This window comes from Passer montanus, unplaced genomic scaffold, assembly GCF_014805655.1.
Source record: "Passer montanus isolate IOZ18808 unplaced genomic scaffold, ASM1480565v1 scaffold69, whole genome shotgun sequence".
Taxonomy (NCBI): domain Eukaryota; kingdom Metazoa; phylum Chordata; class Aves; order Passeriformes; family Passeridae; genus Passer; species Passer montanus.
Window position 1 is genome coordinate 1,815,104 of NW_024372036.1, and position 25,931 is coordinate 1,841,034.

Here is a 25,931-nt window from a genome sequence, read left to right on the forward strand (position 1 = left end):
AGTAGGCAGCAACAGGCTTGCCCTGGGCTGAGATAGAAATCAAAGGTTCTACATCAGTTTCCCCAGTTTTCTAGGCATTTTGCAGGCCTAGAAATTAACAGCCAAGCATGAAGGAGAAAAAACTTTCAGCTTCCAAAGTTTATAATTGATAATATTCTCAAGATGAAAAGAAAGAAAAGTCTATTGTATTCACTGAAAAAAGAGTCATTCAGACTTCACTGCTCAAGTCTTTCCATGGATGGAAGTGCTAAAATAAGCATACAAAGCTCCAGTTTCTTTAAAAATGCAATATATTGTATGCAATATACAATCTGCAGGATATATTCATATTGTTTCCAGCCCTGCTGATTTAAGGTTGACATAATCATTCAGGAATACGTATTCTGATCATTGTGCTGCTGCAACCCTGCACCCTCTTCGTTCAGCTCATGGTGCAGCTGATAAAACCTGGTGTTGCCTCAGTGTTTTAAATAATTTTCCAGCACTTTGCTCGTGCAGGATGAGATTTTTGAGGTCCACTTTCACTCAGGAGCCTGCTGCATTTCTGTGATCATTGTGAATGGGCAGAGCTGCTTCCAAGCAGCTTGAAGCCCACTCAGGTGTTGAGATGGGCTGAAGTAGGTGCAGGGTGGAAGTTCTCATCTCTGTGGCATCTAAAAGGAGTTTCCTACTTCCATATATTAAATCTTGGCTTGGTGTTAAACTATTTATTTGCACTTTGCTGACAGGTAAACCTGCAGATGAAATAATTGATTGTGAAATGGCAACTTTTTTAATCAGGTGCTCGTGCCTGCTCTGAAAGGGCTCTACTCAGTGTGATAATTTTAATGTGTGAAACACAGCACAGAGCTTGGCTTGAGGGAGATGTGTTTTCTAAGACTGATTTTTAGTAATTCTGATCAAAGTTTCACCATCTGCAATAACGAAATGGTGATTTTTTATTTTCTGAAGCCTTGCAGAGGTGGAGTTGAATGGCTCATGCTGCAAACATTACCTTACTTGCTGACATTTCAGGAATGACAGTTTATTAGAAACTGTGATAAGGCACCAGGGTCTGCATTTGAATTTATATTATTTCAGAATTTGTTCATTAAGACAAAAAATATTAAGCCTTTGGGCTTAGCCACGAGGCCTCTGCTCGCGTTAGCGGTGAAGTCAGAGTTACGCAAAGAGGGCTGCAGGATCAGGCCTCAAACATCTGCTGCCGCTTCCCAGAAATTAATCTAGCCTGCAATTCCATAACATTACTTTGATGGATGCTTGATTATTCCTATTTTCAAGTGGGCCTCCAAACATCCTTGTATTTTTCTCAGCAAGAGGTGAGGAGAGCTGATAAGTGGCAGCACCGGGCCTGTGTTTGGATTAACACGGAGTCTCCAAGTGCTCCCTGAAAGGAGCTGGAGGATGTTGGCTGAGCTGGCAATCAGATTCTCATGGGTGGAGGTGAGGACAACATCTGTCTTTCCTATCTTGTACTTGCCAAGGCTTTTTGTTGTTCCTGAACTCTCCTCATGAATATAATATGTGGGTTTTTGTCTGATCTAATGAATCCAAGACTCGGAGATTTAGAAGGAAAACATATTCCAGATGTGTGTTGCAATTCCTGACTCAGGTGACTGCATTTTAAGCAGTAACCTTTTCCACTATGTTCCCCACACCATATTGAATATCCTCCTTCTGCAAACGGTCAGGAGAGGCTTGTACAAGCATCATGATTAATAAGCTACAGCAAGGCTCAAACATCAATCATTTGCCTTTTGTTTCACCCGATTGCTGCTGGATGCAATGAATCCAAGGCTCAAAGGCTTGGCTTTGGAGCAGGGCTGCAAATTTTGGCTCTTTAAGCAGTTGAACCCCAGCTTGTTTCCTCGTGCAGTGGTGCCTGTTGCAGACGTGAGCAGAGTCTCAGACTGGAAGAGTTCCCACTGCTCGGGGAGGTTCTGGTGTCCAGCCTCCCCGTGCTCTCTGCTCCAGCCTGGAAATGACATTCCTGGCCTGTTTGAAATTAGGTTTTCACTCCAGATGAGCAGCTTCCTAGGGCATCAGAAGATGCAGTCTGAGGGAGGATAGGGTAGATTTGAGCAAGAAGAGTGACTTGCTCAAATCTTGTGCCCATGTACTCTCCTTCACACTCTCACCTGTCCTTTCTTTCAGTAACAGCTGTAATTCAATTTACAAACCTTCAACAACCAGTGCTATCAGGTATACAAGGGATGCCAAGAGCACTAAAGCATGGAAACACTTAAGGAGCTAATTGCACAGCCTTGATGAGAACAATCTTCCCTCAGAAAACGCAGGTCCTCTCCAAATGTGACTGTTTATTAGAAAGTTTTAACATCTGCGAAACACACTCTGGTGTGTTACAATTAATCCTCGTAATAAACAGTTTGGTGAAAGTTTTCGTATAACAGATTTTGGTCTAATTAAGAATGAAAATAAGTTGCAGTATGTCAGAATTCTTTTTAGAACAGAGAGGCTTTTTCTGCCCAACTGTAGACATCTGAGAAGTGATAAGAAACAGCCCGTGTCTGAATGGATTGTGGGGAGGTCACAGCTTGTGCTTACCTATGTATTGTCATGAAATCAGATTAGAAAAGCAAAATATGTTTACATCAATGAGGAGAAATATTATAAAACTGGCGTCAAAAAATAGATTGTATAAATGCAATGCATATGGCAAAGTTGATTAAAAAGTTCTTTCTTGCAGTGTTGTTGTAAGCCAAGGATAACAGGTCCTTTTGGGAGTTTGGGAATGCTCTCTGGAGAAGCAAAAAATGCATTTTATTTCTCTAGCATCTCAATGTACAATGAGGGGTTTTGCTGTGTTTGTGTGCCCTCATTCATCCTCCTCCCTTGGTGCAGTTCTTGCCCAATCCCGTCCAACCTGGCCTTGGACACTTCCAGGGATGGGGAATCCACAATTTATCTGGGCAGCCTGTCCCAGGGCCTCACCACCCTCACAGCCAAGGATTTCTCTCTAAAATATAATATACACATGTCCTCCTTCAGTTTAAAGCCATTGCTCATAAAAAAAAATCAAACAGTTCACAGTTTAAAACCATTGTCCATTCTAACCCCTGAGTTACAGTGGCCTCCAAAGTACTTTAAAATCCCGGTTCTCTGTTTATTCCCCAGGATCCCTCATCCCAAGGAAATAAATTCTATTTATTCCCCAATATCCATCATTCCAAGCAAATTCTGCTGCACAGCCACACACCTTATTGTCTTGTGTAGCCATTTCTTAAGTTTGACCAAACTTTAGAGGAAAAAAAAGTCTTTGTCCTCAGTTCCTGACATTGCATTTAAAGGAGGGGGCAGCTTGCATGTGCTTCTCATGATGGGAACTACTTCAATCACATTTCCTGTAACTTCATGTTTCTAGGCCAAGTAATCTTGCATTTGATTAAGTAAACACCTTTGTCCTAATGACTTTATGCCTACTTTAAAGGCGTTGCTGTACCTATTGTTCTACAGATTTGTCAGTCTGTTATTCTTTTTCTTTTTTTAAACTTATCAGTGAAGTGTAAGTCAAAACCAAATAGAGAAATCGTTTTGTTCTTTTATCATTAGTACAGAAAGTCCAAAGGAGAAGCCATGTTTGGCATAGTACAGGCAATTAAAATATTGAAAGAATATAATGAAGGAACACGGGTTTGTTTGGGATTTGTGTTTTGTTTGGGTTTTTTGTTGTTGTTGTTGTTGGGTTTTTTTTGTTTGTTTGTTTGTTTTTTTTCCTGTGATGTCATTAGAGGAAATATGTGGAGAAAGGAAGATGAAATAAAGAAAATTCATGTTCAACATCGACCTCAAACACCAACAGCTCTGCTTCACAGACTTGCATGAATGACCCTTCCCACCTTCTCCTTTAAAAGCTCCATGTGTTCTTTTCTTCATATCCCTTTACTCCAGACATTAATTACTAGAAATTAAAGGCTTCATTTCTGAAATGTCATGAGAATATGTTGCATCATGTGAAATTCAGGAAGATGACCCATTCACTGCTAAAATTATGGTCAAAAAGTTACAAACCTTTGCAAAATTGAAAGAAGCCTGTAATGCATCTATTTTGTAATAATTATTAATGTTTACATTTCTTAATCCCACTTATGGCTTGATGTTGCCAAACTGCTCCAGAGACAGCATTAATATGGATGAGAAAAAGAGATTAACATGTAAATGAGTAATGAAAAGCATTTACTAGGAATAGAACTGGCATCCATATGTAATAAAACCTTGCCAAACATTGTCAGTATTAATAGCTTTGTTTACATTTCTACGTGGCCAGACCATGCCGCTGTTTTTTCATGATGGTGAGTTCTGACAATTTTTGTATTAGATTTGGTCCAGGAGCTTGCATTTGCAATTATAACACAAAACAGATTTTGAAGTCCCTGTATTCAGGAAAGAAAGAACCGACACTGCTTTCTGCCAGCTGTTCCAGGACAGCAGCTTGCTGTTGGAGCCTTCCTTTCAGAGCTCCCAGTTTGGGGACACCAAGTTATGCCCATTATCAGAAATTCCTGAAAACTGAGAAATGCTTCCTATTGCTGGCTGCTATTTCCATGCTTTTCCCCAGGATGAGGTTCAGGGGTGGTTCTGTCAGGTTGGGTTCTGGTTTTTCAGCATCCCTGGGTCTTGCAGGGTCAGTGGATTATTCAGAAAAGCCGAGGCCACAAATCCTCACCTTTTAAGTGGTCTAAGTTGATCCCAGGGCTGGAGCCCCTCTGGAGCCAGGCTGGGAGAGCTGGGAGTGTTCACCTGGAAAAGAGAAGGCTCTAGAGAGAGCTCAGAGCCCCTTCCAGAGCCTAAAGGGGCTCCAGGAATCCTGGAGAGGGACTGGGAACAAGGGATGGAGGGACAGGACACAGGGAATGGCTCCCAGTGCCAGAGGGCAGGGTTGGATGGGACCTTGGGAATGAGGAATTGTTCCCTGGCAGGGTGGGCAGGGCTGGGATGGAATTGCCAGAGCAGCTGGGGCTGCCCCTGGATCCCTGGCAGTGCCCAAGGCCAGGTTGGACACTGGGGCTGGAGCAGCCTGGGACATGGGAGGTGTCCCTGCCATGGCAGGGGTGGAATGGGATGATCCTTCCCTACCCAAACCATTATTGGATTCTCTGGTTTAAGATCACTGAGACAAAGAACAGGCTGAAGAGGACCTGAGGCTGATCCCAGCATGGGCCACGTTTTTTAGTTGTGCTGACTCCTCAATATCTTGCAAAGGCTTCATGGCCAGGGCATCTTTTGTCACCCAGGGAGGGGAGATCCCTGTCCTGCTGTCTTTCCAGAGAGGCCACCAAGACCAGGGAGGGTGAATGCCAGAGGATGTTGTGGAGCACACATTAATGAACCTCCACACAGAGCCCGACCCACAGCACACAAAGCTGGCAGGAGCTCAGTGATTCCTGCAGAGCCTTCCCAGCCCTGTCAGCCAGCACTAACTGATAACCAGCAGGATGGAGTGCAGATGAGTGCTATTAAACCACAGCTAAACTCAGCCTCAGCTTGCTTTCTCCATTAATTTTCCTCTGAAACATGAAGTTTAAGTCTGTCTCTTGGGCTCATTTATGTTTGTCTTGTTTTGTATTCATAGTTGTGGATATTCACACAGCCCTAGGTAATTGGGTTTGTATTTTCAGCATTTACAATGCTCATCAGGAAGTTTAAATGTTTGCACTTTCCCTCTTCAGGCAGCATAATGGACACCCATAGTACAAGCAGTGTTTGTTGTCATTAGTAATGCCAATAAATAGAAAACCCTTTTTTTCTTGTTGTTATTTACACTTTTACTTACCTTAAATATCCATAAATTAACTTACATGAGGTGGAGTCATTTTTAATAGGAACTTGAAAAATTTGCTTTGTGTCACTTTGGTGGAGGAGGATGAGAAATAAATGTAGTGCTTGATGCCTGTTTTAAAAAGATCCATGAGTAAATTGTTTGTGGGGTTAAATAATGTTTTATTTGCAGTCTGTATCAGTTTTTTCCTGTATATACTTTAGTAGTGTATTTACTGGAGCTAACTCTTTCAAAATTAACATTTTGCTTTGTGTTTTTCATCTCATGGATTGGGGCAGAAAAGAGGGAACTGTGCATTCAGTAGTGCCAGGCACGGGATGCACTGTGATCATCTGGCCAGGTTGTGTTTGTGCACACATGTATATTTAATTTTGGGGAGTTATTTAATGAAAAAAATCTCATGGACTGCTGAGAAAGAACTCTGTATTTTCCTTCCAGTGTAATATCTTCTTTCTTTAGTTCTTGTTACATGAATCCTGCTACTTTATTATCCAAGCACATCAAGTTCCCTGCTGTCTCTCAGTGGAGCCAGGGAAGAATCCTTGGGGAGCAAGGGACCAGTGGCCATCTCCCCCCACACCTCCTTGGTCTGCAGGTTTTCTCAGGAAAGGCTCTTCAGAAAAGCTTCAGACCACCAACAGCAAAGGTTTCTGGCATGAGAGGCATGACAAAAAGGGGAGGTGTTATTCTGGCATCCTTTTTGTCTCACAGAACCAAAAAGGCTGAGGTAGCTGGTTGCACATTGGTGGGAGAGAAGGAAGGATGGTAACTGAGAAGTCACTGGTGGCAGCCTAGTGGTGATCTTTGCACCCAGGTGACATCTGAAAATCAGCAGTAAAAAGGGGCAGATCACTGCCTGAACTCTGTGTTAGTGTCAGTAATTCAATCATGAGTCCCACGGTGCTTGAAGAGCCTGAGATCTCACTCCCCAAGCCCTGGGATTGAGTGGTGATCTCGGTTTTCACAGGCAGTAAGAAGCTGGAAGTGATGTCCTCACCTTTGTAACTGCAAAGCAAACTATGAATATTAGCAGAGTGCCCCCCAAGGGCTCACAAACCAGGTGGATAAAAAGGAGGAATTTAGAATCACAGAAGAGAAACCCACAAGGATGAAGTCCAGCTCTTCCCCCTGCTTTGAACACCTACAAGGGTCACACCACAGGTCTTCAAATGAGCAAACACTGATTTTTAGGGCAGCATGTGACTGCTGGAGCTCAGCAGATCCCTCTTCCAGCAGCCAGGGAGGGTGGGAGCCTGCAGACAACCACCCACCCTCCCAGAGCTGGGGAACTCCCATCCCTTTTCTCCCTCCCTTCTCCTCTGCCGACAGGACCACGCGTTTCTGGCCGTCAGCAGCAGATCTGGCAGGAGCACAGCCCACCCACGCTGAGCTCCCTGCCCCGAGCCTGGCTCAGGATTCCCCCACTCCCTGATCCTTGGCCCCACACTCGCAGCCATGGCCAGCTGGCCCAGCCTCCCCCTCAGCTTCCATCAGCCCCTGGGCTCACACGGAGCCTCCTGGCTGGCCCAGGGCTGGGGGTTGTCCCCACAGTGGCAGGGAGGAGGTGCTGGGCTGCACCTCTGCTCCATTCCGTGCCACGGGGCCACCGTGGCAGGGTGGGGACACACAGTGGGCTGCTGTCCTTTCACAGAGCCACCGAGGCTGGAAAAGCCCTCCCAGCCCAAAGAGCCCAAGATGTGCCCAGTGCCCACCTTGTCACTGAGTGCCACATCCAGGTGCTCCTTGGACACCTCCATGGATGGGGACTCCAACACCTCCCTGGGCAGCCCCTTCCATTGCTTGAATTTGCACCCTCATGCACCTTGTCCACCCAAAATGACCCCTGGAGAAGGTGGATTTGCTCAGAATTCTGCTTTTGGAGGGTGCCCTGAGCCTGTGCACTGCTGGAGGAAGGCAGGAGTGTGGCAGCCTCATGGTTGGGGAACCTCATCTCAGGTGGGATGTGTCCCTTCAGGAGTTTCAGCCCTTCCCACACTTCCTGATGAATGTGGTAGCTACAAGCACTGCCTCACTCACAAGATTCAACTCCAGATAGCTCAGGGAAGGAATTGGCGCTGGCAGGAATGCTTGGCAGTGAGGATAGAGGGTCACTGTCCCTCCCTCTGGTGTCTGTCTGGCCTCCAGACAGACATGATGGCACTGAGGGACCTGATGGGCCCTGCTGCCCTCAACCATAACCCCAGTGCTGCCATGAAAAGGGTGGGAAGAGCTCCAGAGTGGGGTTTCCACCAGGAAGAGTTGCCATGAGAGGCAGGGAAGTGGCTGGTGGGCATGATGTCCCTGGACTAGAGGTTGTGCCCAGATTTCCTGGTCCCGCAGGGACTTGGCTGGGTGCCTGGGGAAGGAAAGGAGGATCGCAGCGGGTCAGCAGGGCCTGGCTTTTGGTCGCTTCTCTCAATTTTTGCTGCACTCAGCAGATCTCACCCACTGCATGTCTACTGAGACCCCACAGACCTGGGCTGTGCTGCCCACCCTCTCCTCTGTTCCCAGTTTTTGGTAGTTCGTGTTTCTGCTCAGCTGCTCTGGGAGGGTCTCCCAGGGAGAGGTTCCCCTGTCCTCTTGTCATTTGCTGGCAACATCTGTCCCCATGGATCTTCACCTTCAGTGACAACAGTGATGTGCCTAAAAACAAACAGAACAGAACAGAATCATTAGGTTGAGAGAGACCTTTAAGATCATCGAGTCCAGTCCAGCCCCAACACCTCAACTCAACCCTGGCACCCAGTGCCGCATCCAGGCTTTGTTAAACACACCCAGGGATGGTGACTGCACCACCTGCCATTCCAGTACTTTACCACTCCTTCTGTAAAAAACGTTTTCCTGACATCCAGCCTAATTTTTCCTTGATGCATGAGGCTGTTCACCTCCCTGTGAGATGGACAAGCCCTGTGATGTGTGCCCTGAGGCCTGGCTGCCCTGACCTTTCTCTGCTTTGCAGGAAGCGTTATCGGTGGTGAGCGAAGACCAGTCCCTGTTCGAGTGTGCCTACGGATCACCCCACCTCACCAAGACAGAGATGACGGCCTCCTCCTCCAGTGAATATGGGCAGACATCCAAGATGAGCCCCCGTGTCCCCCAGCAGGACTGGTTGTCACAGCCCCCGGCCAGAGTCACCATCAAGATGGAGTGTAACCCCAACCAGGTTAACGGGTCAAGGTAATGAGGCTGGGGGTGGCTCAAGAACAGGGATTTTTGTGATGGGCGTGGCTCAGTTGTCTAAATCTGTGTATTTAGCACCATTTTAGGTGTCTCAGGATATCCCATCTGGCCATTCCTGCCATCCCTGGAGGCTCCAGGTTGCCCTGCCTTGACCTGCCAGCCATGTTCAGGTGTTACAGAGGGTCTAAAATGGTGCTACAGGCACAGACCTCTCGTGAGCTTGTGCAATAGCTTTCCTCTGGCTGCAGATAATTTTTGGATGTGAATTTGCTTTGCACACCAGGTGAAAGAGCACATATTAAACTTAATAAAACAGGGATTTGCTGTAACCTGGAGCAGCACCATTGATCCATCAGGGGGTGTGGTGTGTGTGATCTAACACTCCATGGAAGTTGGCAAATCCAGCAATTTGGGCAGTTGTCTTTGCTCCAAAGATAACCAAACAGGGAAACACTGGAAGTAGAATCTTGTCATGGCAGAGGGAGTGAACTATTGATCTTTCCTTTTGTAGTTACTGTAAACATAATGCCAAAAAGTGGAGCTGGATTTAAGAACTCATGCTGAAAAAACAACATAAATATGGAGGCAGGCAGGGGAGTAGAAAGGAACAGAAAAATAAGTAACTCAACAGGCTGTAGCCACAGAGTGTCTGTGTATTGACTGTTGTCTCAGGACATTTTTTGGGGAATGTCACTATAAAGCAGACTTGTATCAATTAGTCTGCAAAGATACTGCAGTAGATTTTTGGATATTGACTGGTGCCTTACTCAAGCTTAGGAGCACCCTGTGGGACATCTGAAAAAACACAATGAAGATTTTTTTTTTTTAAGGAAGCTATCCAAACAAGTGCTTTCCTGTTTAAAATGTCTGACTGTCAAAACAATTTTCCTTTGGTGTTGCTGAAGGGCAAAGGTCCAGAAGAGTCAGTTGCTGACAATTGTTGGTGATGTACCAGTGGAGCTTGTGCTTCACATCTCCCTGTCACAACCACCTGTGTTTTAATCTCAGGGTCAGTTGTTCAGGAAAACCTCAGCCCTGGGCTCTGTGGTTGCTGTTCACACTTGCTGTGCTGGTGTGATGAGCACCACAACCAGGGCAAAGTGGTCTGCCAGCTTATCACACCCCCTCTGTTCTGTGGTGGGGATGGAAGTTGTGCTGAAGTCAAATCAGGATTTCCAGTGAGCAGTCAAAGATTTGAGATACGTAGAAATAAATGGTGAGCTGAAGTTACCAAGAATTAGAGGAAGTTTTCTTGTAAGGCTGCTTATTCAGAAGTTCAGGTGTCTTTAATCTATTCCAGTGTCTTCTTTTATTTTTTTTTTCCTAAGCAAGTGCACAGGTATAATCATAAATGGTGTATTGATTCAAAATCAGTCTTAGCTGCTTCCTAAAATTGCCTCTGACTTATTTGTGCTGGCATTTCTGTAAGAGAACTGATCACAGTTTCCCTCAGTGTAAACTGCATAAAGTGCACTAGAGTAGATAATCAGAGTTAATTGTTGCTGAGAGGTTTAGGTTGGATTTTAGGGAAGGTTCTTCCCCCAGAGGTGCTGGCACTGCCCAGGCTCCCCAGGGAATGGGCACAGCCCCGAGGCTGCCAGAGCTCCAGGAGCCTTTGGCCAGGGATGCCCAGGGTGGGATTTTGGGAGCTCTGAGCAGGGTCAGGGGTGGCACTGGATGATCCCTCTGGATCCCTTCCAACTTAGTATATTCCATGATTCTATATTTTCACCTAGTTTTTGCTATTTTCTATTAGTATGTGCACGCACTGAAGCACTCAGGGTGATGCTGTGGCTCCCTGCACAGTCAATACCAAGAGGTGGCTGCAGTTTCAGCTGCCAAAATTCCCTTTTGTGGATAGAGGTGCCTGCATTTCCTTCAGAGCTGTCTGCCCTATCCCCATGAAATGCTTGTGCTTGTGGGGAGGGACCTTTCATCAGGAACTGGAGGGACAGGACACAGGGAATGGCTCCCAGTGCCAGAGGGCAGGGCTGGATGGGATCTTGGGAAGGAGGAATTGTTCCCTGGCAGGGTGAGCAGGGCTGGGATGGAATTGCCAGAGCAGCTGTGGCTGCCCCTGGATCCCTGGCAGTGCCCAAGGCCAGGTTGGGCACTGGGCTGGAGCAGCCTGGCACAGTGGAAGGAGTTTTTTTATTAATCCTGAGGTTTTTTACAGCCTTCCCTATTGAAAGATCAGTGCAAAGTTCCTAGATGGAGATAGCAAGGAAAATTTATACTTCAATACATTACCTAAGGCATGACTAGCTGAAAAAGGGAAAAAAAACAACAAAAAAAATCACAAGCTACAAAAAAAAAAATTAGCAGAAGGGCAAAAAAAAAAATTGCATGCTCATACTATACACAAAAATAATTTAAAAAAATATTGTCATTAAAAAACACAGTTTATTTAATCAGAGAAGTTTTATTTTTTAGGGCCTCCTTACTCAGGCCTGAGAAAATAGATCTTAATACTACACTTTTAATGGAGAACCAATGCTGCCAACCAACAAAAATAAATATGTTGTGGCATTTCTAAATCTCACATACATGTATGAAATATGTCGTGTTATTGCACCCTGGGAATTGAAATGGGGTATTCCTGCCAATTTTAGGGAAAACAAAGTGTTTATCAGACTGTGTTACCCTGCCTTTCTTAGTTACTTTGCATTTTCTTTTCTGTAGAAGCCTTCCCCACTCTCTTCTTTTGCAATCCATAAACTTGTTTCCTTAAATGACATTATTAAATGATAATATTTCCTCACTTCTTAATATGCTTTGTATGTTCAGTATTGCCACAAGCAGTTCCTGGAGTCCTTGGAGTTACATTTCATTTTTTATTAAAACTGTACCTGCTCTGTTTAGACCCATTCTAAAATCTGAGTTTTCCCAGAGGAGTCTAAAATACAACCCCACATTGCAAAGCCATGCAAGTGCTGCCCTGAGGATCTCCAGGTATCCTCTGTCCTCTCACGTGGGCAGCTGGATCTGAATAATTCAGGATGCAAAGCAGGGAATGAGATCCCACAAAGTGGTGGCCAGGGAGAAGTTAACACATTGCAGTTTTTTGCTGCCCAGCTCTCCCTGTGTCAGAGCTTCCTGGCCATATATTTTGTGCTTTGGAGGAGGGTTTAAAATTTTGGGAGCATATTGAACCCCTCAGACATCCCCAGTAAAGCACCCACTCAGAGAAGGGATGTGCCCCCTCTGCTAGGACCTTCCCCAGACATACTTTGGCTGTAATTGCCCTACATTAAATTAGTTAATGTAAAAGTTAACAGTCTCAGAGCTGGCATTCCTGTGAATACCAGAGAAATGCCATTAGAATGAAATTAAAGGGTTATTTTCAGTGTGCTGCACAGAGATTAGCTACCCACTTTTCTTTAACAATAACAGTATTTTTCAAGATAAACCCTGCAGCCCAGCACCACAAAATACAGTCTGGGGGCTTGCCTTAAATTAAATAAAGCAAGAAAAGTTTAAATTAAAGCTGTCGTTTACCTGGCTGTTGTTGCATATAGAATACAGGTTGTCACAGGTGGTATCAAATTGAGTTTCTCTAAGTACATTAATTCTGTTCCTTCCAGGTACATAAATCTAATGAGACCTTTTGTGCTACACTGCAGTCAATTTTTCACCTGAATGTAACATTCCTGTTTGCTGCTATTTATTGCTCCTGGGTCAGGAAAAAGATTCACCCTGTAGTATAAATCTGAAGGTTGCATATGCCACACTGGTGCTTTGCTGTTTATTGTTCTTTATGTATTCCATCAAATTAGGCATGAGCAATCCTACCACAATGAGTGCAATTCATGTCATGCATTTAGGGAGAAATTCACTCTGTGGAAGTGCTCTCATGAGGCTCTGGGTACTGCTTAAACAACATTTATAAATCCATGGATTTCCCAGTGGTCTTGGAGCACACTCACCCACCGGGCTTTGCCGTGCCCATGGGTGGGGCTACACAAAGGTAGCTTGGAATAATGACATTTACTGTAGGTAATCCATCTTTTTCAGGCAGGCTGAAGTGGAACACAGAGTCTTATTCAGACCACAGATAAATTTCTCTTGCCATGAGCAGCGTGATGATTTCATTGAAGAAGTATTTTGAAAGTTAACTGCAGTGAAAGCACAGCAGAAGCTTTCCAACATCAGCTTGGCTGATAGAGAAGTTTTAAAGAAATGCCAGAAATAATTAGTTGTCCTTAGGATTTAATCATGTGCAAAATGTTGATTTAAGTGCTACCAGTTGTTGCTTGAAAACCATTTGAGAATGAAATTATCACTTAATACATCTTTTGTGCTGGCTCTTTTGGGAAACACCATTTTTCTTTGCATGTAGCTGCCTGAATTTTCATCAAAGAGCCTCTGTACTTTCCAGGTTCAGAATGTCTGACACACTGGAGGACTTTTCAGAGTCCAGGGTGAACTTGAGTTTCTTTGCTGGTGTTTTTTTTTTCTCTTTCCCTTGATGTAAAGTCTCCTAAGGAGTAGATTCTTTGTGCTATACAAGCCAGCAAATTGGAATGGGGAGCCCTTGAGGTACCTTGTACTGTCAAGATGTGTGACAGCTGCTGTGCCCAGGCACTGGGGAGGGAGAATTCATCCGTGTGGAGCTCTGTATTCCCACAGATCCATCCTGCTCCCAGGATCCAGGCTGGCAGGCTTTAAGCTGTAGGAGGCATCTCTGCATCATGGTGTGATACTGGTGGATCTAATTAGAGCATTTAAGCAGCTCCACGCAATCACTGAATCATTGAATTGTGGAATTGTTGGGGTTGGAAGTATCTCTGGAGAGCATCCCTTTCGCCAAGGCAAGGTCACCTTGAGGAGGAGACACAGGAACACATCCAGGTGTGTTTGGAATGTCCCTATAGAGAGAGACTCCTTGTTCTCCCTGGGAAGCAGTTCCAGTGCTCTGCCACCCACAAAATAAAGAAATTCTTCCCCCCGTTGAGGTGGAACTTCTTGTGGTTCCGTTTACGGCTGTTGCTGCTCATCCTGTCACTGGAAATTCTGGCCCCATCCTCTTGGCCCCACCTGGTGAGTGTCCAGCACTTGGAGGGTCAGGGCTGATGTGCATCCACCCCCCTGACATCACTTGTTTGCCCAAGGAAAACAATCACTTGTTTTTCCAGCCCTGGAGCACAACCGCACGGCAGGAGCGCAGTGCCACGTCCCTTCCACATCTGGTGGCACACCGCTGGCACCCAGCCTGGCATTCCTGGGAAACCTCAGCTCAGACTAAACAATAAGCCTGGCCCAAAGCCCCCAGCAGGCCATGGGATTCTGTCTCCAGTGCTGCCATGATGATTTTTGTCGCCCTGTTTTTCTAAGTTCTTCTAAGCCTTCCGATGATTACATTCTTGTAATCAGACTTTATGCAAATAATTAATTGTTTTGCATTCTTCTCTAGAAGAAGAGAAATTTGATAGACTGTTGGTTTGTCCAGTGTCATTGGAGAGGTGGCACTGTCATCTTCCAATCCAGTGTCACTTTTGAAAATCTAAAAATGTTGGAATCAGAATTAAACTTTCCCTCTTTTTTACCTTGGAGATTCCAGTGTCCACATCCCTCTTCTTAACCTTGGGGATTCCAGTGTCCACATAATTCTATTTCATGTCCTGGAGTGACAGAATTTTGTTACCTTTTAATCTACCTTTTATATATTCTCAATACTCTTAACATACATACTTGTAATTCTTTAAACCTAACATTTTAGCATAATCCTAATAATCTACTAAAACAAAAAACAAGCATCCTAAAAACCTTACAATTAAACACCAAAAGACCTTATGCTGTCTTAAAAAAACAAAGCCACCTCTAAAGCGTATCATATAAATTAAAATTAAGCCTATCTAAAAAAAACCACTTTAAAATAGAAAAATGTCACACTATCCATTTAAGCCTCTCATTAAAACATCTTTGTTAAATATGCTAATTTACAAAATATATACAATTGTATATGCAGTCTATGATATATATAAATTTCAGCATATTCCACCTTAACGAATTATTACACCATAAAAATCCTTGTTAAATACTAAAATAAAAACCCTTTATCCCATAACTCTTAGTGGTAAAACCAAAGAAAAGGCATCACCAGCAGAGTGAGTCCCTACTGCAGCTCAGGGCAGAGCTGGGAGAGGAGTCCTAAGAGGATGATTCTTCTTATTGTAGCTGTCTGTGTAAAATATTATTAATTTGGGATAAGAAGACATTGATTATCTCAGACTGATAATCCTTTTTTCCCACTGACTGGGTGGTTGGTGGAGTGGCTGCCTACCAAGCTGGAAAAATGGCAAAGTCGGGATGTGTGACTGCTTCAAGAAGCTCCTCTTTGCTCTGAAAATCCAGCAGCTTAACACGAGCACTTGCGTGTGTGTGGGGGCATGGTTTGGCTCTGTTCTTGAGGCCAACATGTTGCCAAGGGGAAAAACAAACTCAGCTCACTAATACTACAACTATTTTGGTTTTTTGGAAGCTTTTTGGGGGGTGCTGGGCTGGCAGGTGCTAAATAAGAAGCTTTCCAGTCCGGGATAATGGGCTCATTCATAATTATCACTGCTACATTTGGGACTGACCACTGAATTCCCAGCAACCAAAGGCTTTCAGATGGGCAATGAAATATAAAAAAAAATCTTCAAATAATGACATAGGACCCCACAAGAGTTGTGTTCACTGTCATTATTTGAATATTGCCATCCTTGCTTTTTGATTTCCTGTTTACTGTGTCCAGGGCACTTAGAGCTGGTGGTGAGTTTTCTCCTCTGCCCTGTCATTAGTGGGTGTTTCATTTTGATCTGGGCAGCATTAGTGGGGTTGTTCAGTATTTAAAGTTCAGGAATAGCTCTTTAAGACAAAAACAGAAGGTAAGGAAAGTTGGCTAATCATGAGCTTTAGCATTTTGCACCCTCAGAGCCCCTTAGTGCTAATCATGAAAATCAGCAGACATTCCACAGACATGGGGGATTATGGTTTCCATACAAGATGTCACTTCTGTTTATGCCTGGCATGCTCTATTTTCCTTACTTTCTATATGATCCCTGCCCACAAAAGAAGGCACGTGTGGTTTGGGTAGGGCCCCATCTCCTGGTATTTCATATTTCACAAAACCACAAATACAACAGCCTTAAAAGCTCTTGAAATGAAATACAATTTGAGAAATGTAATCCATTACCATCATAATAGAATTTCTATAAAAATAATAAAAGAAAAACAAGAGAAAATAGGTCCTGAAAGTTATAGGCCAACTGGGAAGTCGTTGTGGCTTTGGCCTAGCTATCACCATGTCAAACCTCAGCCTTGTCCCAGGCAGCAATCTAATTGTAAATTATGTATATACAGAACATCATTTCTTAGCTTTGGCTTTTTGTGACCCCCTTCCCTGCATTCCCTTTCTTCACTCCAACCTGACACGTAAGAAATATTGAAGTGTTTGCACTAATGGAGAAATGACAACGTGCAGTCAAACTTAAACCAGCTGTTTCCCCACACTGGGAGCACAAAGAGCCAGGCATGGAATATTTATAGCTTGACTGGCCTCTAGTGAGCCAGACTCTGACTGCCTGCATTTGCCACCATGGCCTTGAGGCTGGAAGCAGCTGTGGGTTGCAGGATAGCTGGGGAAAGCTAAGGGGAAGAAAATAAAAAAGAAAATTAAAAGATTGAATTAGAGTTATTGTTTGATTGGAGATGAGTGGTTGCTGTGTGTACAGCTCGGGAAAGAAGCACCTTCTGTTGTGTTTGGAAAAAGCTCTGTCACAGGAGAAAGGAGCCAGAGGTGGCTCCAGGTGACATCTCTGGGTGACCCTGGGCCAGCCCCACATAACCCTGAGCACCCACCAAGCCCAGGGCACCCCATACAGGGGTGTTTTCCTAGGTTTGGATGCTCTGTTTGCAGGGGGATGCCGCATTCCAGCTTCTCCATGGCCTGCTGGGGCTGCTGGACCATGCAAAGCCCAACATGGAGCAGAGCAGTGCCATGACTGAGTGGCCATGGGGGGGACTGTACTTTTTTATTTTTGTCTTCTTAGGACTGCTTTTGGCACCTTATAGCAAAGATTAGCAGATTGTCAACATGGTTTCAGCACCAGTTTAAGCAGCTTTAGCCAGGGGTGTGTTTCTGAAGGACTTCCCTGCCTTCCACAGACCTGGCAGCCTGTTCCCACCCAGGCCATCCCTTCTCCAGCTATTACTACCCATTTATTTACTTCTCTGTGTACAGCTCCCAGCCCAGGTCACTGAGCAGTTGGGCAAGAGCCTGTGGGAGCAGATCTTTCAACCAGTGTGAGTTTTCTGGCATTTTCATGCCTCTGTTGTGCTGGAGTTCTCTGTGGGAAATTTTGCTCTCACAAGAAGTCTTGGAAGGGAATCCAGAGGAGGCTCCAGGATGGGCAGAGGGATGGAGCAGCTCTGCTGGCAGGAAAGGCTGGCACAGCTGGCATTGTTCACCTGCACAGGAGAAGCTTTGGGCTGAGCTCAGGGTGGCCTTGCAGGGCCTGAAGGAGCTGACAAGAAAGATGGAAAGAGAATATTCACAAGGGCAGAGTGCAACAGGACAAGGGGGATGAGAGAAAGGGAAAGAGAGTAGGATTAGATGAAATATTAGGAAGAAATTCTTTACTATGAGGGTGGGCAGGCTGTGGCACAGGGTGCCCAGAGCAGCTGTGGCTGCCCCTGGATCCCTGGCAGTGCCCAAGGCCAGGTTGGACACTGGGGCTGGAGCAGCCTGGCACAGTGGAAGGTGTCCCTGCCATGGCAGGGGTGGCACTGAGCGATCTTCAAGTTCCCTTCCAACCCAAACCATTCTGGGATTCTGTGGTTCTCTGAGTGCTGAGGCCTCCAAAACCACCCTGGAAGCGCTTTTCAGAGTCCCAGCACAGGCTCCTTCTCACCTGGGAGCCTCTGGCTGTCCCCATTGCCTTTCAAACTAATAAATTTTGGGAAAGTTTCAGGTTTTTTCTTCATGGGCCACTTTTCCAGTGACAAACTCCTTGGGGAGGAAGCAGTGACCAAATTCACCACAACCTGAGTGGCTGCAGTGAATGAGGATGAGGCTGAGCAAGCTTTGCAATGCCCTCAGTATGAGCTGACCTGGTAGCAGCCTCTCTAATCCAAGATGTGCTTGCTAAATAAACTTGAGAAGACATGTAGATATTAGGAGTATACATTTTTTTTCTCATTTATTTCCCTCTGAAACTTAGAAGTATTGAACAGAGGCATTTATATTAAGGGAATGACGCATGTAGGGTTTTGCTGATTCCTAATCTGAATTTCTCTGACACCCTGCATTTCAGCACAACACAGGTGTTTTATGTCACCTGGGGAAAATAGTAGCATAGGGAAAAGGAAAAAACTGTGCTTCAGACACTTATTTATGAACTTACGTCTGCTTTCATCAGAGTCAATGACTGGCAAAACTCCAGTCAGCTTCAGTAGAAATGGGTGATAAATTTAACTATCAAATCAGCTTGATTTTAAGTAACCCTGCTTTAAGGTGAGGCTTTCAGGTCTAAGGAGAAAATACTTTCTCAGCAGACATTTATCATCTCAAGACTGGACAAAGTGTTCTTGGGTACCATGACTGTGTGTAGTCTTACCTCTTTTTATTTTTTAATTTTTTTCTATTTTGTAAATTCCAGGTGTAACACAGTATATTTACAAAGGGCAAAAATAACAGGCAGCCGTGAAGAAAAACATCTCTGGTTTCATTTCAGACCTGGAGCTGGGGATGAATCACTGCAGAGCTGCACCCTTCATTCTGGGTACACTTTCCAAAAGCTGCTTTTCCACCCTGCTCCCCCGGTGGTACAGAAATAAAGCAGACTCACAGAAAGTCCTAAAAAAACCCCTTTGTAGACAGTCACTCTCTTGTTGTTCTGGGCACTAGAAACACCATTTTCTAGCGTCTGCTTGCATTTTCAGTTTTGCTTTCTGTGCTGTAGAAGTTTGTTCCAGGCAGTTGAGTTAAGCCCTGGCTCAGTGGTTTAGGGCACACACTCAATTTGAAGTACCAGAGTAGTCCTGTTAAATCCCATGGAGTTGATTCCATGCCTGAAATTAAGCGTGGCCTTAGGAGATTTGATGGATGGGGGATTTGCTTGTCCACCCAGTGAGCTAAAGGGACAAAACTCTTGACCATCTGCTTCTGGATTTTAATGAAAAGTTATGACTTATTTATGATCTTCTTCCCCACCCCTGTGTATTTATATTCAGATCAGAAAACCATCTCAGAAGCCCTGTCAGATTGCCAAAAGCTCTGTGCTACTGGATCTTCCACATCATTTACTGCTCAGTGTTTACAAGAGTGTTTTTAATGCACCACTGCTTGTAGAAGTGCTGTAGGCTGCTACTGATTGATTTTTCACTTTGGAGTCCCTTTAGCCCAAGTTTCTTTCCCCAGAAAAAAAAAAATTAAATAACTGTGCCAGTTAAAGTAAAGGATGTTGCTAGCTCTCTGTTTCCTAAAAATTCAGTGAATGGGCCAAATAGTTCTTTGTAACAGAATTGCTTTTGGGAGTGGGGGTCCACATCTGCACAGGTATAAGGGCAGGTGGTGGACGATGTTTCCAAATGTCCATAATTTAAAGTGCAGGCTCACTCATTTATGCCACTTGTATTTGTGGAAGGGAAGCAGGAAAAGGCAACATTTCACTGACAAGGAATCATCACAAAAGCTCTCCTTCGGATTTTATGTCTGAAACAAAAAGCAGCTTTGTTTTGCTCTGCTCTGTTTGGACTGAAATGGGCTGCATCCCAGGGTTATATTTAGTGGTGTGTGGTAGGAGAGCAAAACTAAACCTGAGAAAATATTGCCCAAGTGCTCTGGCTGTGAGAGGAAGGGCTGAATTCACCATCACAGTGGCAGGTGCTGACTGTGTTTTCCCTCATGGTTGTTTTTCAGTCCTGGGGCTGACAGAGCAGTTGCAGGGCTTTTACACAAGGCAGATTTCATAGGGGGTGTCTTTAGAGGCATCCTGGAAAAAGGGTGTGGAGCCAACATTTTCCAGGCAGCACTGAAGGCCTTCTTCCTTCTCCTAAAGGTGATGTTGCCAACCATTGAATGATCTCTGTGATATATTTTGGTTTTTAACTGAAAGTCAGCAGCAGTTGATTTTTTTTTCCTTAATAGCTACCTTTACCCAGAAGGGTAAAATTAGTAGAAACATTGCATAGAAAAATAATGCTATACTTAATATTTTCTTCTAGTATTTAAGATGTACACTAATTTTTCAGCTTTCCAGGTGCTGGTTTTTTTTTAAAAACACTCATGTGAGAGTTATAACTGGATTAGTTCCTGAACCATGACAGTGCTGAGCAGTCAACACAACTGAGTCACAGGGCTTTGAAGGGGCTCCAAGAAAGCTGGAGAGGGACTTTGGAAAGGGCCTGGAGTGAGTGGATAAGGGGAATGGCCTTAAACTGCCAGAGGGCAGGGCTGGATGGGATCTTGGGAATGAGGAATTGTTCCCTGGCAGGGTGGGCAGGGCTGGGATGGAATTGCCAGAGCAGCTGGGGCTGTCCCTGGATCCCTGGCAGTGCCCAAGGCCAGGTTGGACACTGGGGCTGGAGCAGCCTGGCACAGTGGAAGGTGTCCCTGCCCAGGGCAAGGGTGGCACTGGGTGATCTTTAAATTCTCTTCCCACACAACCCATTCTGAAATTCCATGATTCCGTGAATCTGTGACCTGCCTCTTGTTTAGTGAGGCCACAGCACAATTCAGGAGTTAAATGGCAGACTAAAGGAAAGCTTGTTAGTAATGAGGTATTGCTGAAGAAACCAAACCCCAGCTAACACCCTTCTTCCCTTGCCAAACAAACTCTTTACATTTAAAGGTATTCCCCATGGCTGAGTTCTTTATTTTGATTTTTGTAACAATTTTTCTCCCTCTGATGAAACACGTTGTAGACATTAAATTAAGGGACAAATATGTCTGTGTCTGCCAGAAAGAAAACTGTGATGCAATTAAAATGCCATTAGGGAACCCCCTGTGGGATGTTAAACCTAAAGACTCTATTCAGAAAGCAAAGCCAAAATTAAAGAGGTGTCTGGTTGCAGATCCTCTGCAGATTTCCCTGTCTTGACTACAGTACCATGGAGACTGAGCTAGTCAGGAGCTGAAAGGTTTTTCCAGTCGTGCGTGTGGTATTTTGAATCATGGCTTTGGCAAATATTCCCTTTTTCTTGTGAGCCTGACGTAGAAATGTGAATACATTTCATGACATGAAGTGCAAGTGAGTGTGGAACAACGATGGCAGTGGAGGTGGGCAGCTCTCCAAGCCTTGGACTGCTTGGACAATGGCAACTAAGAATAGTTTCCCCCCCCAGAAATATGCAATAAGTGCATTTCTGTGTTTCTCAGTTGTCTCTGAGATGTTTGGAGAGGGAAATGCAGCTCCTTGAAGCCACCAGGCTAAACAAGCTCATGACCAAGCCTCCATTCCATGTCTGGAATTAAATTATTAGCATTTATAATTTATGGAGAGATATGAGAGCCTGATCCTTTGGTAGCAGAAATAAATCTATGGTCCATTTAACCTGGTTGGTGTTTTTAGACAACTGAAGGAATCTGCAGAGTCACTGGGTGGGGGGTACTGGGTTTTCCAGGTGCTCAAATCCCAGTTTTCTATTTCATTCCAGGTGGTCTCTTCTGGTGATATTAATAAGGACTGGAATAATAATGGAAGCACACCTTTCTTGTCTGCCTAGGAATTCTCCAGATGACTGCAGCGTGGCAAAAGGAGGGAAGATGGTCAGCAGCTCAGACAGTGTTGGGATGAACTATGGAAACTACATGGAGGAGAAGCACGTTCCACCCCCAAACATGACGACCAACGAACGAAGAGTCATTGTGCCAGCAGGTTAGACCCTCTACACCAAAACTGCAAGCTAAAAAAACTGCATTTCCCTCAAGCCCACTAAGATTGTTTGAGAGGGTTTGGAGAAGAGTGGTGATCAGGAGGAAAAGATCAGTAGTTTTTAGGGGTTGTTGAGAGAATGAGCTGAGGAGGATCAGTGAAGACACCTCCTCAATCTGTTCTTCCCATTTCAGCAGCAGAATGGGCTGATTAGAGGCACTCAGATCTTATCTGACTCCTGTAGCTCCTTCTTGGAGGATTTCACCCTAAAATGAGCAAAAGGAAGAAGCACCTCCATTTCTTGTCCCTTGGACAAGCTGGGTGCGAGGTGTTTGTGGGAGAGAGAGAAAGGATCCCTGTAGCAGGTTATCTTTGAAAATACCAAAAAGTAGCTTCTGTGGGATTAAACAGGGCATGAAGAGACTTTATGTGAGTTATCCCCTGAGTCTGGGCAGCATAAAACATTTTAATAAGCAAACTGACAACTCCACTGCAATGTAAGAGCACAATTGAGAAATTCTTGGTCAGCCTTGGCAGGCTTGGCTGTGGGATTCAACAGTTGATGGGACAAGAAGGCTGCTGCCTTCTGCAAAATATTCTGCAAAGGCTGCTGCCTTCTTGCCACTTCTGTCTGCCTTGTCCTCCAAACAAATCTGGAATATTTTGCAGAATAATCAGTGTGCCTGTTTCCAAGTCACAGCATCATGGCATCTGTGGGTGTTCCTGAACCACAGGATGTGCACAGGGTAAACTCAACACCTGCATTCAGGAGGGAATGTTTTGCTGCTGGTTCCTCTCCAGCAGAGAGGTGCTTGTGTGAAATATTTCTGCCTCTGCCATGTTGCTTAATATTATTACAGTTTTTCAGTTGCTTAGACATGCAAGAGTACTGACTGTGGCCAATTTTGCAAGCTGTGATTATTTCAGTTATTTGTCAAGAAAGGTGTGGACAAATATGTTGCAGTGTCCTCTGCAATGGTATTGTCAATTCTCTTCTGGAGACAGGAGAGTGATGCTCTGAATAAAAAATGTCCTGCCAACACTGAAACACAGAGCTTTTGAATGTTCTCCTAAAATGTTTCTCTCCCTGGTGTTTGGCACTTTTTAAAAAAAAGACCTTTAGTAATTCTTAGCATGGTTAGCTCAGCAAGGGATTTTTTTATTTAGTGTATTCCTGGTTGAGTTGGGTTTGAATGACTGTCAAGGAGCAAGATGGTCACAGTCTTGCCATTTTGAAGTCACTTGAAGAAAGTAATGGGCAAAAATCAGTTGTTTTAGATTATTACATAGGCAGTGTGCAGGTTATGTAGTAAAGTTAGAAGTCACATTTCCAGCTGTGGTAACTTTCTATTTATCATAATTAAGGTGTGTTTAAAAATTACAGACATAATGAAAATATTTTGGTAAATTTCCTGGTGTTTGGTTGTTTACTTCAGAGCAAACTGAAGGTCTCAGAGTTCTTTGCTGCAGGTGTGGACATCTCATCCAGACCTAAGATTTACTACCAGACTTGCATCCCTCTATATTCCTGCTTATTTCATATCAGATGGAGACATTATTTTAAGTGTTTTTTGGTGGAATTCAGGACGTCTTCACCTCTTTCAAACCAGCCTGAACAACAGTGAAAACAGAGGGAATGGCACTGAAGTTAAGCCATAGAAAAGCTATTTAGGCTGCCATTCATATCTCAGATTTTCATGGGATGAACAACAGCCAGTTGACCTCCACGTGCTCCATTCTCAGCTTTGAGGATATCACAAAATCACAGAGTCATTAAGATGATAAGGAATAAAGTCTTGAAGAATTTTTTCCCCTTGGCTTTAATCTTTTCTCTGCAAAAAGTATAAATTCTTTGTGGTAGGAGCTGAGGGACCTTTGTGTTGGCTCCTTACTCAAGAACAAGGAAAAACAGAATGGGAGAGAAATAGAAAATAAGGTGTTTAGAGGGAAAATTTTTAAAAAGCTTAAATTAAAATTAAGGATTCATTAAAAAACATTTTGCTAGAAATCTCAACTGTTTGGGGCTCTTTTTCCCCAGATGGTTTTGCCAATACTTCAGGTGTTGAGTACAAACCACACAGGCGTAGCAATGTACAACACAGCAGTCTGGGAAAAAAAATGAAGAATGTTTTAATGTTCTAATATTATTAACTAGAGACCCACTCTAGTCTGTGAAATAGCTGCCCCAATCTGTGAGTGCCTATTTAGCCTGTACCCAAGAAAGATTCTTCTAGACAGGAGTGGAGATTTCACTTGAATAAAGATAAGGATTGAACAGAGTTTTGAAACTTGTTCAGCTCTAGCATGCAGTGCTGTCAGTGGGCCAGAAGCTCTGTTAGAAAGAGCCAAAAACAATGGCTAAAAAGGCCTAAAAACAATGAGGCAGAAAAGCTGAGTAGGAGAAGGAGCTCACTCACAGATTTCACAGAATCACTGGGTTGGAAGAGATCTTCAAGACCATCGAGTCCAGCCCAGCCCCAACAGCTCAACTAAACCCTGGCCCCCAGTGCCACATCCAGGCTTTGTTAAACACACCCAGGGATGGTGACTGCACAACCTGCCTGGGCAGCCATTCCAGAACTTTATCACCCTTTCTGTGAAAAGCTTTTTCCTGATATCCAGCCTGTATTTCCCTTGGTGCAGCACAGGCTTTGCTGCTAGCACTCAGAGCTCTCAGCTCCCCACAGCTTTCTCCCTTGCACTCAGCACACCAAATTAACTCCTCCAGCAGTCCGTGAAGGGGGGATTATTTTGCACGTGTCCAGATCCTCAGAAGTCCCCTTCCCTGCCTGATTTTGCCCTGTGTGTCCCTGCAGACCCCACGCTGTGGAGCACTGACCACGTGCGCCAGTGGCTGGAGTGGGCGGTGAAGGAGTACGGGCTGCCGGACGTGGACATCCTGCTCTTCCAGAACATCGACGGCAAGGAGCTCTGCAAAATGACCAAGGACGACTTCCAGAGGCTCACCCCCAGCTACAACGCAGACATCCTCCTGTCACACCTACACTACCTCAGAGAGAGTAAGCCAGCCCTCCGTGGTGCCTGCACTCAGTCCTTGATTTATCGCTGTGAATAATTGGGTTTTCCAAATGTCTGCTGCAAGTGTTGCTGTTCCTGAGAGCATAACAGGGAGGCCAGCCCAAGTCCTGTTGAGTTTGGTGGAAGGATTCCCATTAATTTCATTATGAAAGATTTTTCATTTCATCACAAAAGATTTTCATTAATTTTCTCATGTTTATCAAAGAGAAGAAGTAGGGACTCTTTCTAAGTATCCATCTCAGAGAAAAATTGAGTTGAAGCATATTGAGCAGGAAGAAAAATCACATGGGGTTCAGTGCTGATGTTTTTTCTGGTCACATACTCATTTCTTTCCATTTTAACAAAACGAGAGTGCAAACATTGATTCATAAAGTGAATTCCAGGCATGATTCTAACGAATGGCAGGAGTTTGCTGTACTCTGGGTAGGATCAGGAAGATTCAACTGAATTGAATAAAAATTCTGTAAATACATGTAAAAAAAGGAACAGTCCCTGAAGTCCAAATGCAAATTAATTGTAGTGCATGGCTAGAATTTCAATGGGAAAAAAGGGACTAGGGATTACCTGGATTGAGGGCTTTCACCTAAGCTTGAGGAAAATTTGCTTCAGTTTAAAGAAGTTAAAATCAACATGGTTTTTAGAGAAAAAACCACCAAGCATTGCAACACCAGTGCGGTGCAGTCTCCTCCACACGCACACTGTCAATAACCAGCCAGAAATTTTGTGCATTCATAACAACAAATTATGATATTGGATAAATGAATGCCCTAATTTACCCTGTAGCCCACACACCTCTCTCCAAACTGCAGGCTGTTGATAGATTCACATTCAGGCAATCCTGTCAGGGGAAAATATGGTTTAAAAGGATAATTCACTATTTTTTTTACATTTTGGTGTTGCTTTTTGTTTTGTTTTGTAGCTCCTCTTCCACATTTGACTTCAGATGATGTTGATAAGGCCTTACAAAACTCTCCACGGTTAATGCATGCTAGAAACACAGGTAATGCTGGCACTGCTCCCACTGCTGTAGGTCATCTTCTAAAAGCACAGGATTCCTT

At 44.3% G+C, this 25,931-nt stretch overlaps 1 protein-coding gene across 7 annotated transcripts in view; it reads left to right on the forward strand.

Moving 5' to 3' along the window:
* Positions 1-25,931, forward strand: part of ERG (ETS transcription factor ERG) — a 141,039-nt gene that overhangs the window by 101,107 nt on the left and 14,001 nt on the right. For 5 of the 7 annotated variants that reach the window (XM_039729378.1, XM_039729381.1, XM_039729385.1 and 2 more), the window contains 4 exons: positions 8,757-8,974; positions 21,686-21,837; positions 24,651-24,854; positions 25,793-25,873. In XM_039729378.1, coding sequence (XP_039585312.1) covers positions 8,757-8,974; positions 21,686-21,837; positions 24,651-24,854; positions 25,793-25,873 — 655 coding nt within the window. The remainder of the gene's footprint in view (positions 1-8,756; positions 8,975-21,685; positions 21,838-24,650; positions 24,855-25,792; positions 25,874-25,931) is intronic. The other 2 variants (XM_039729382.1, XM_039729383.1) reach the window with 1 other exon arrangement.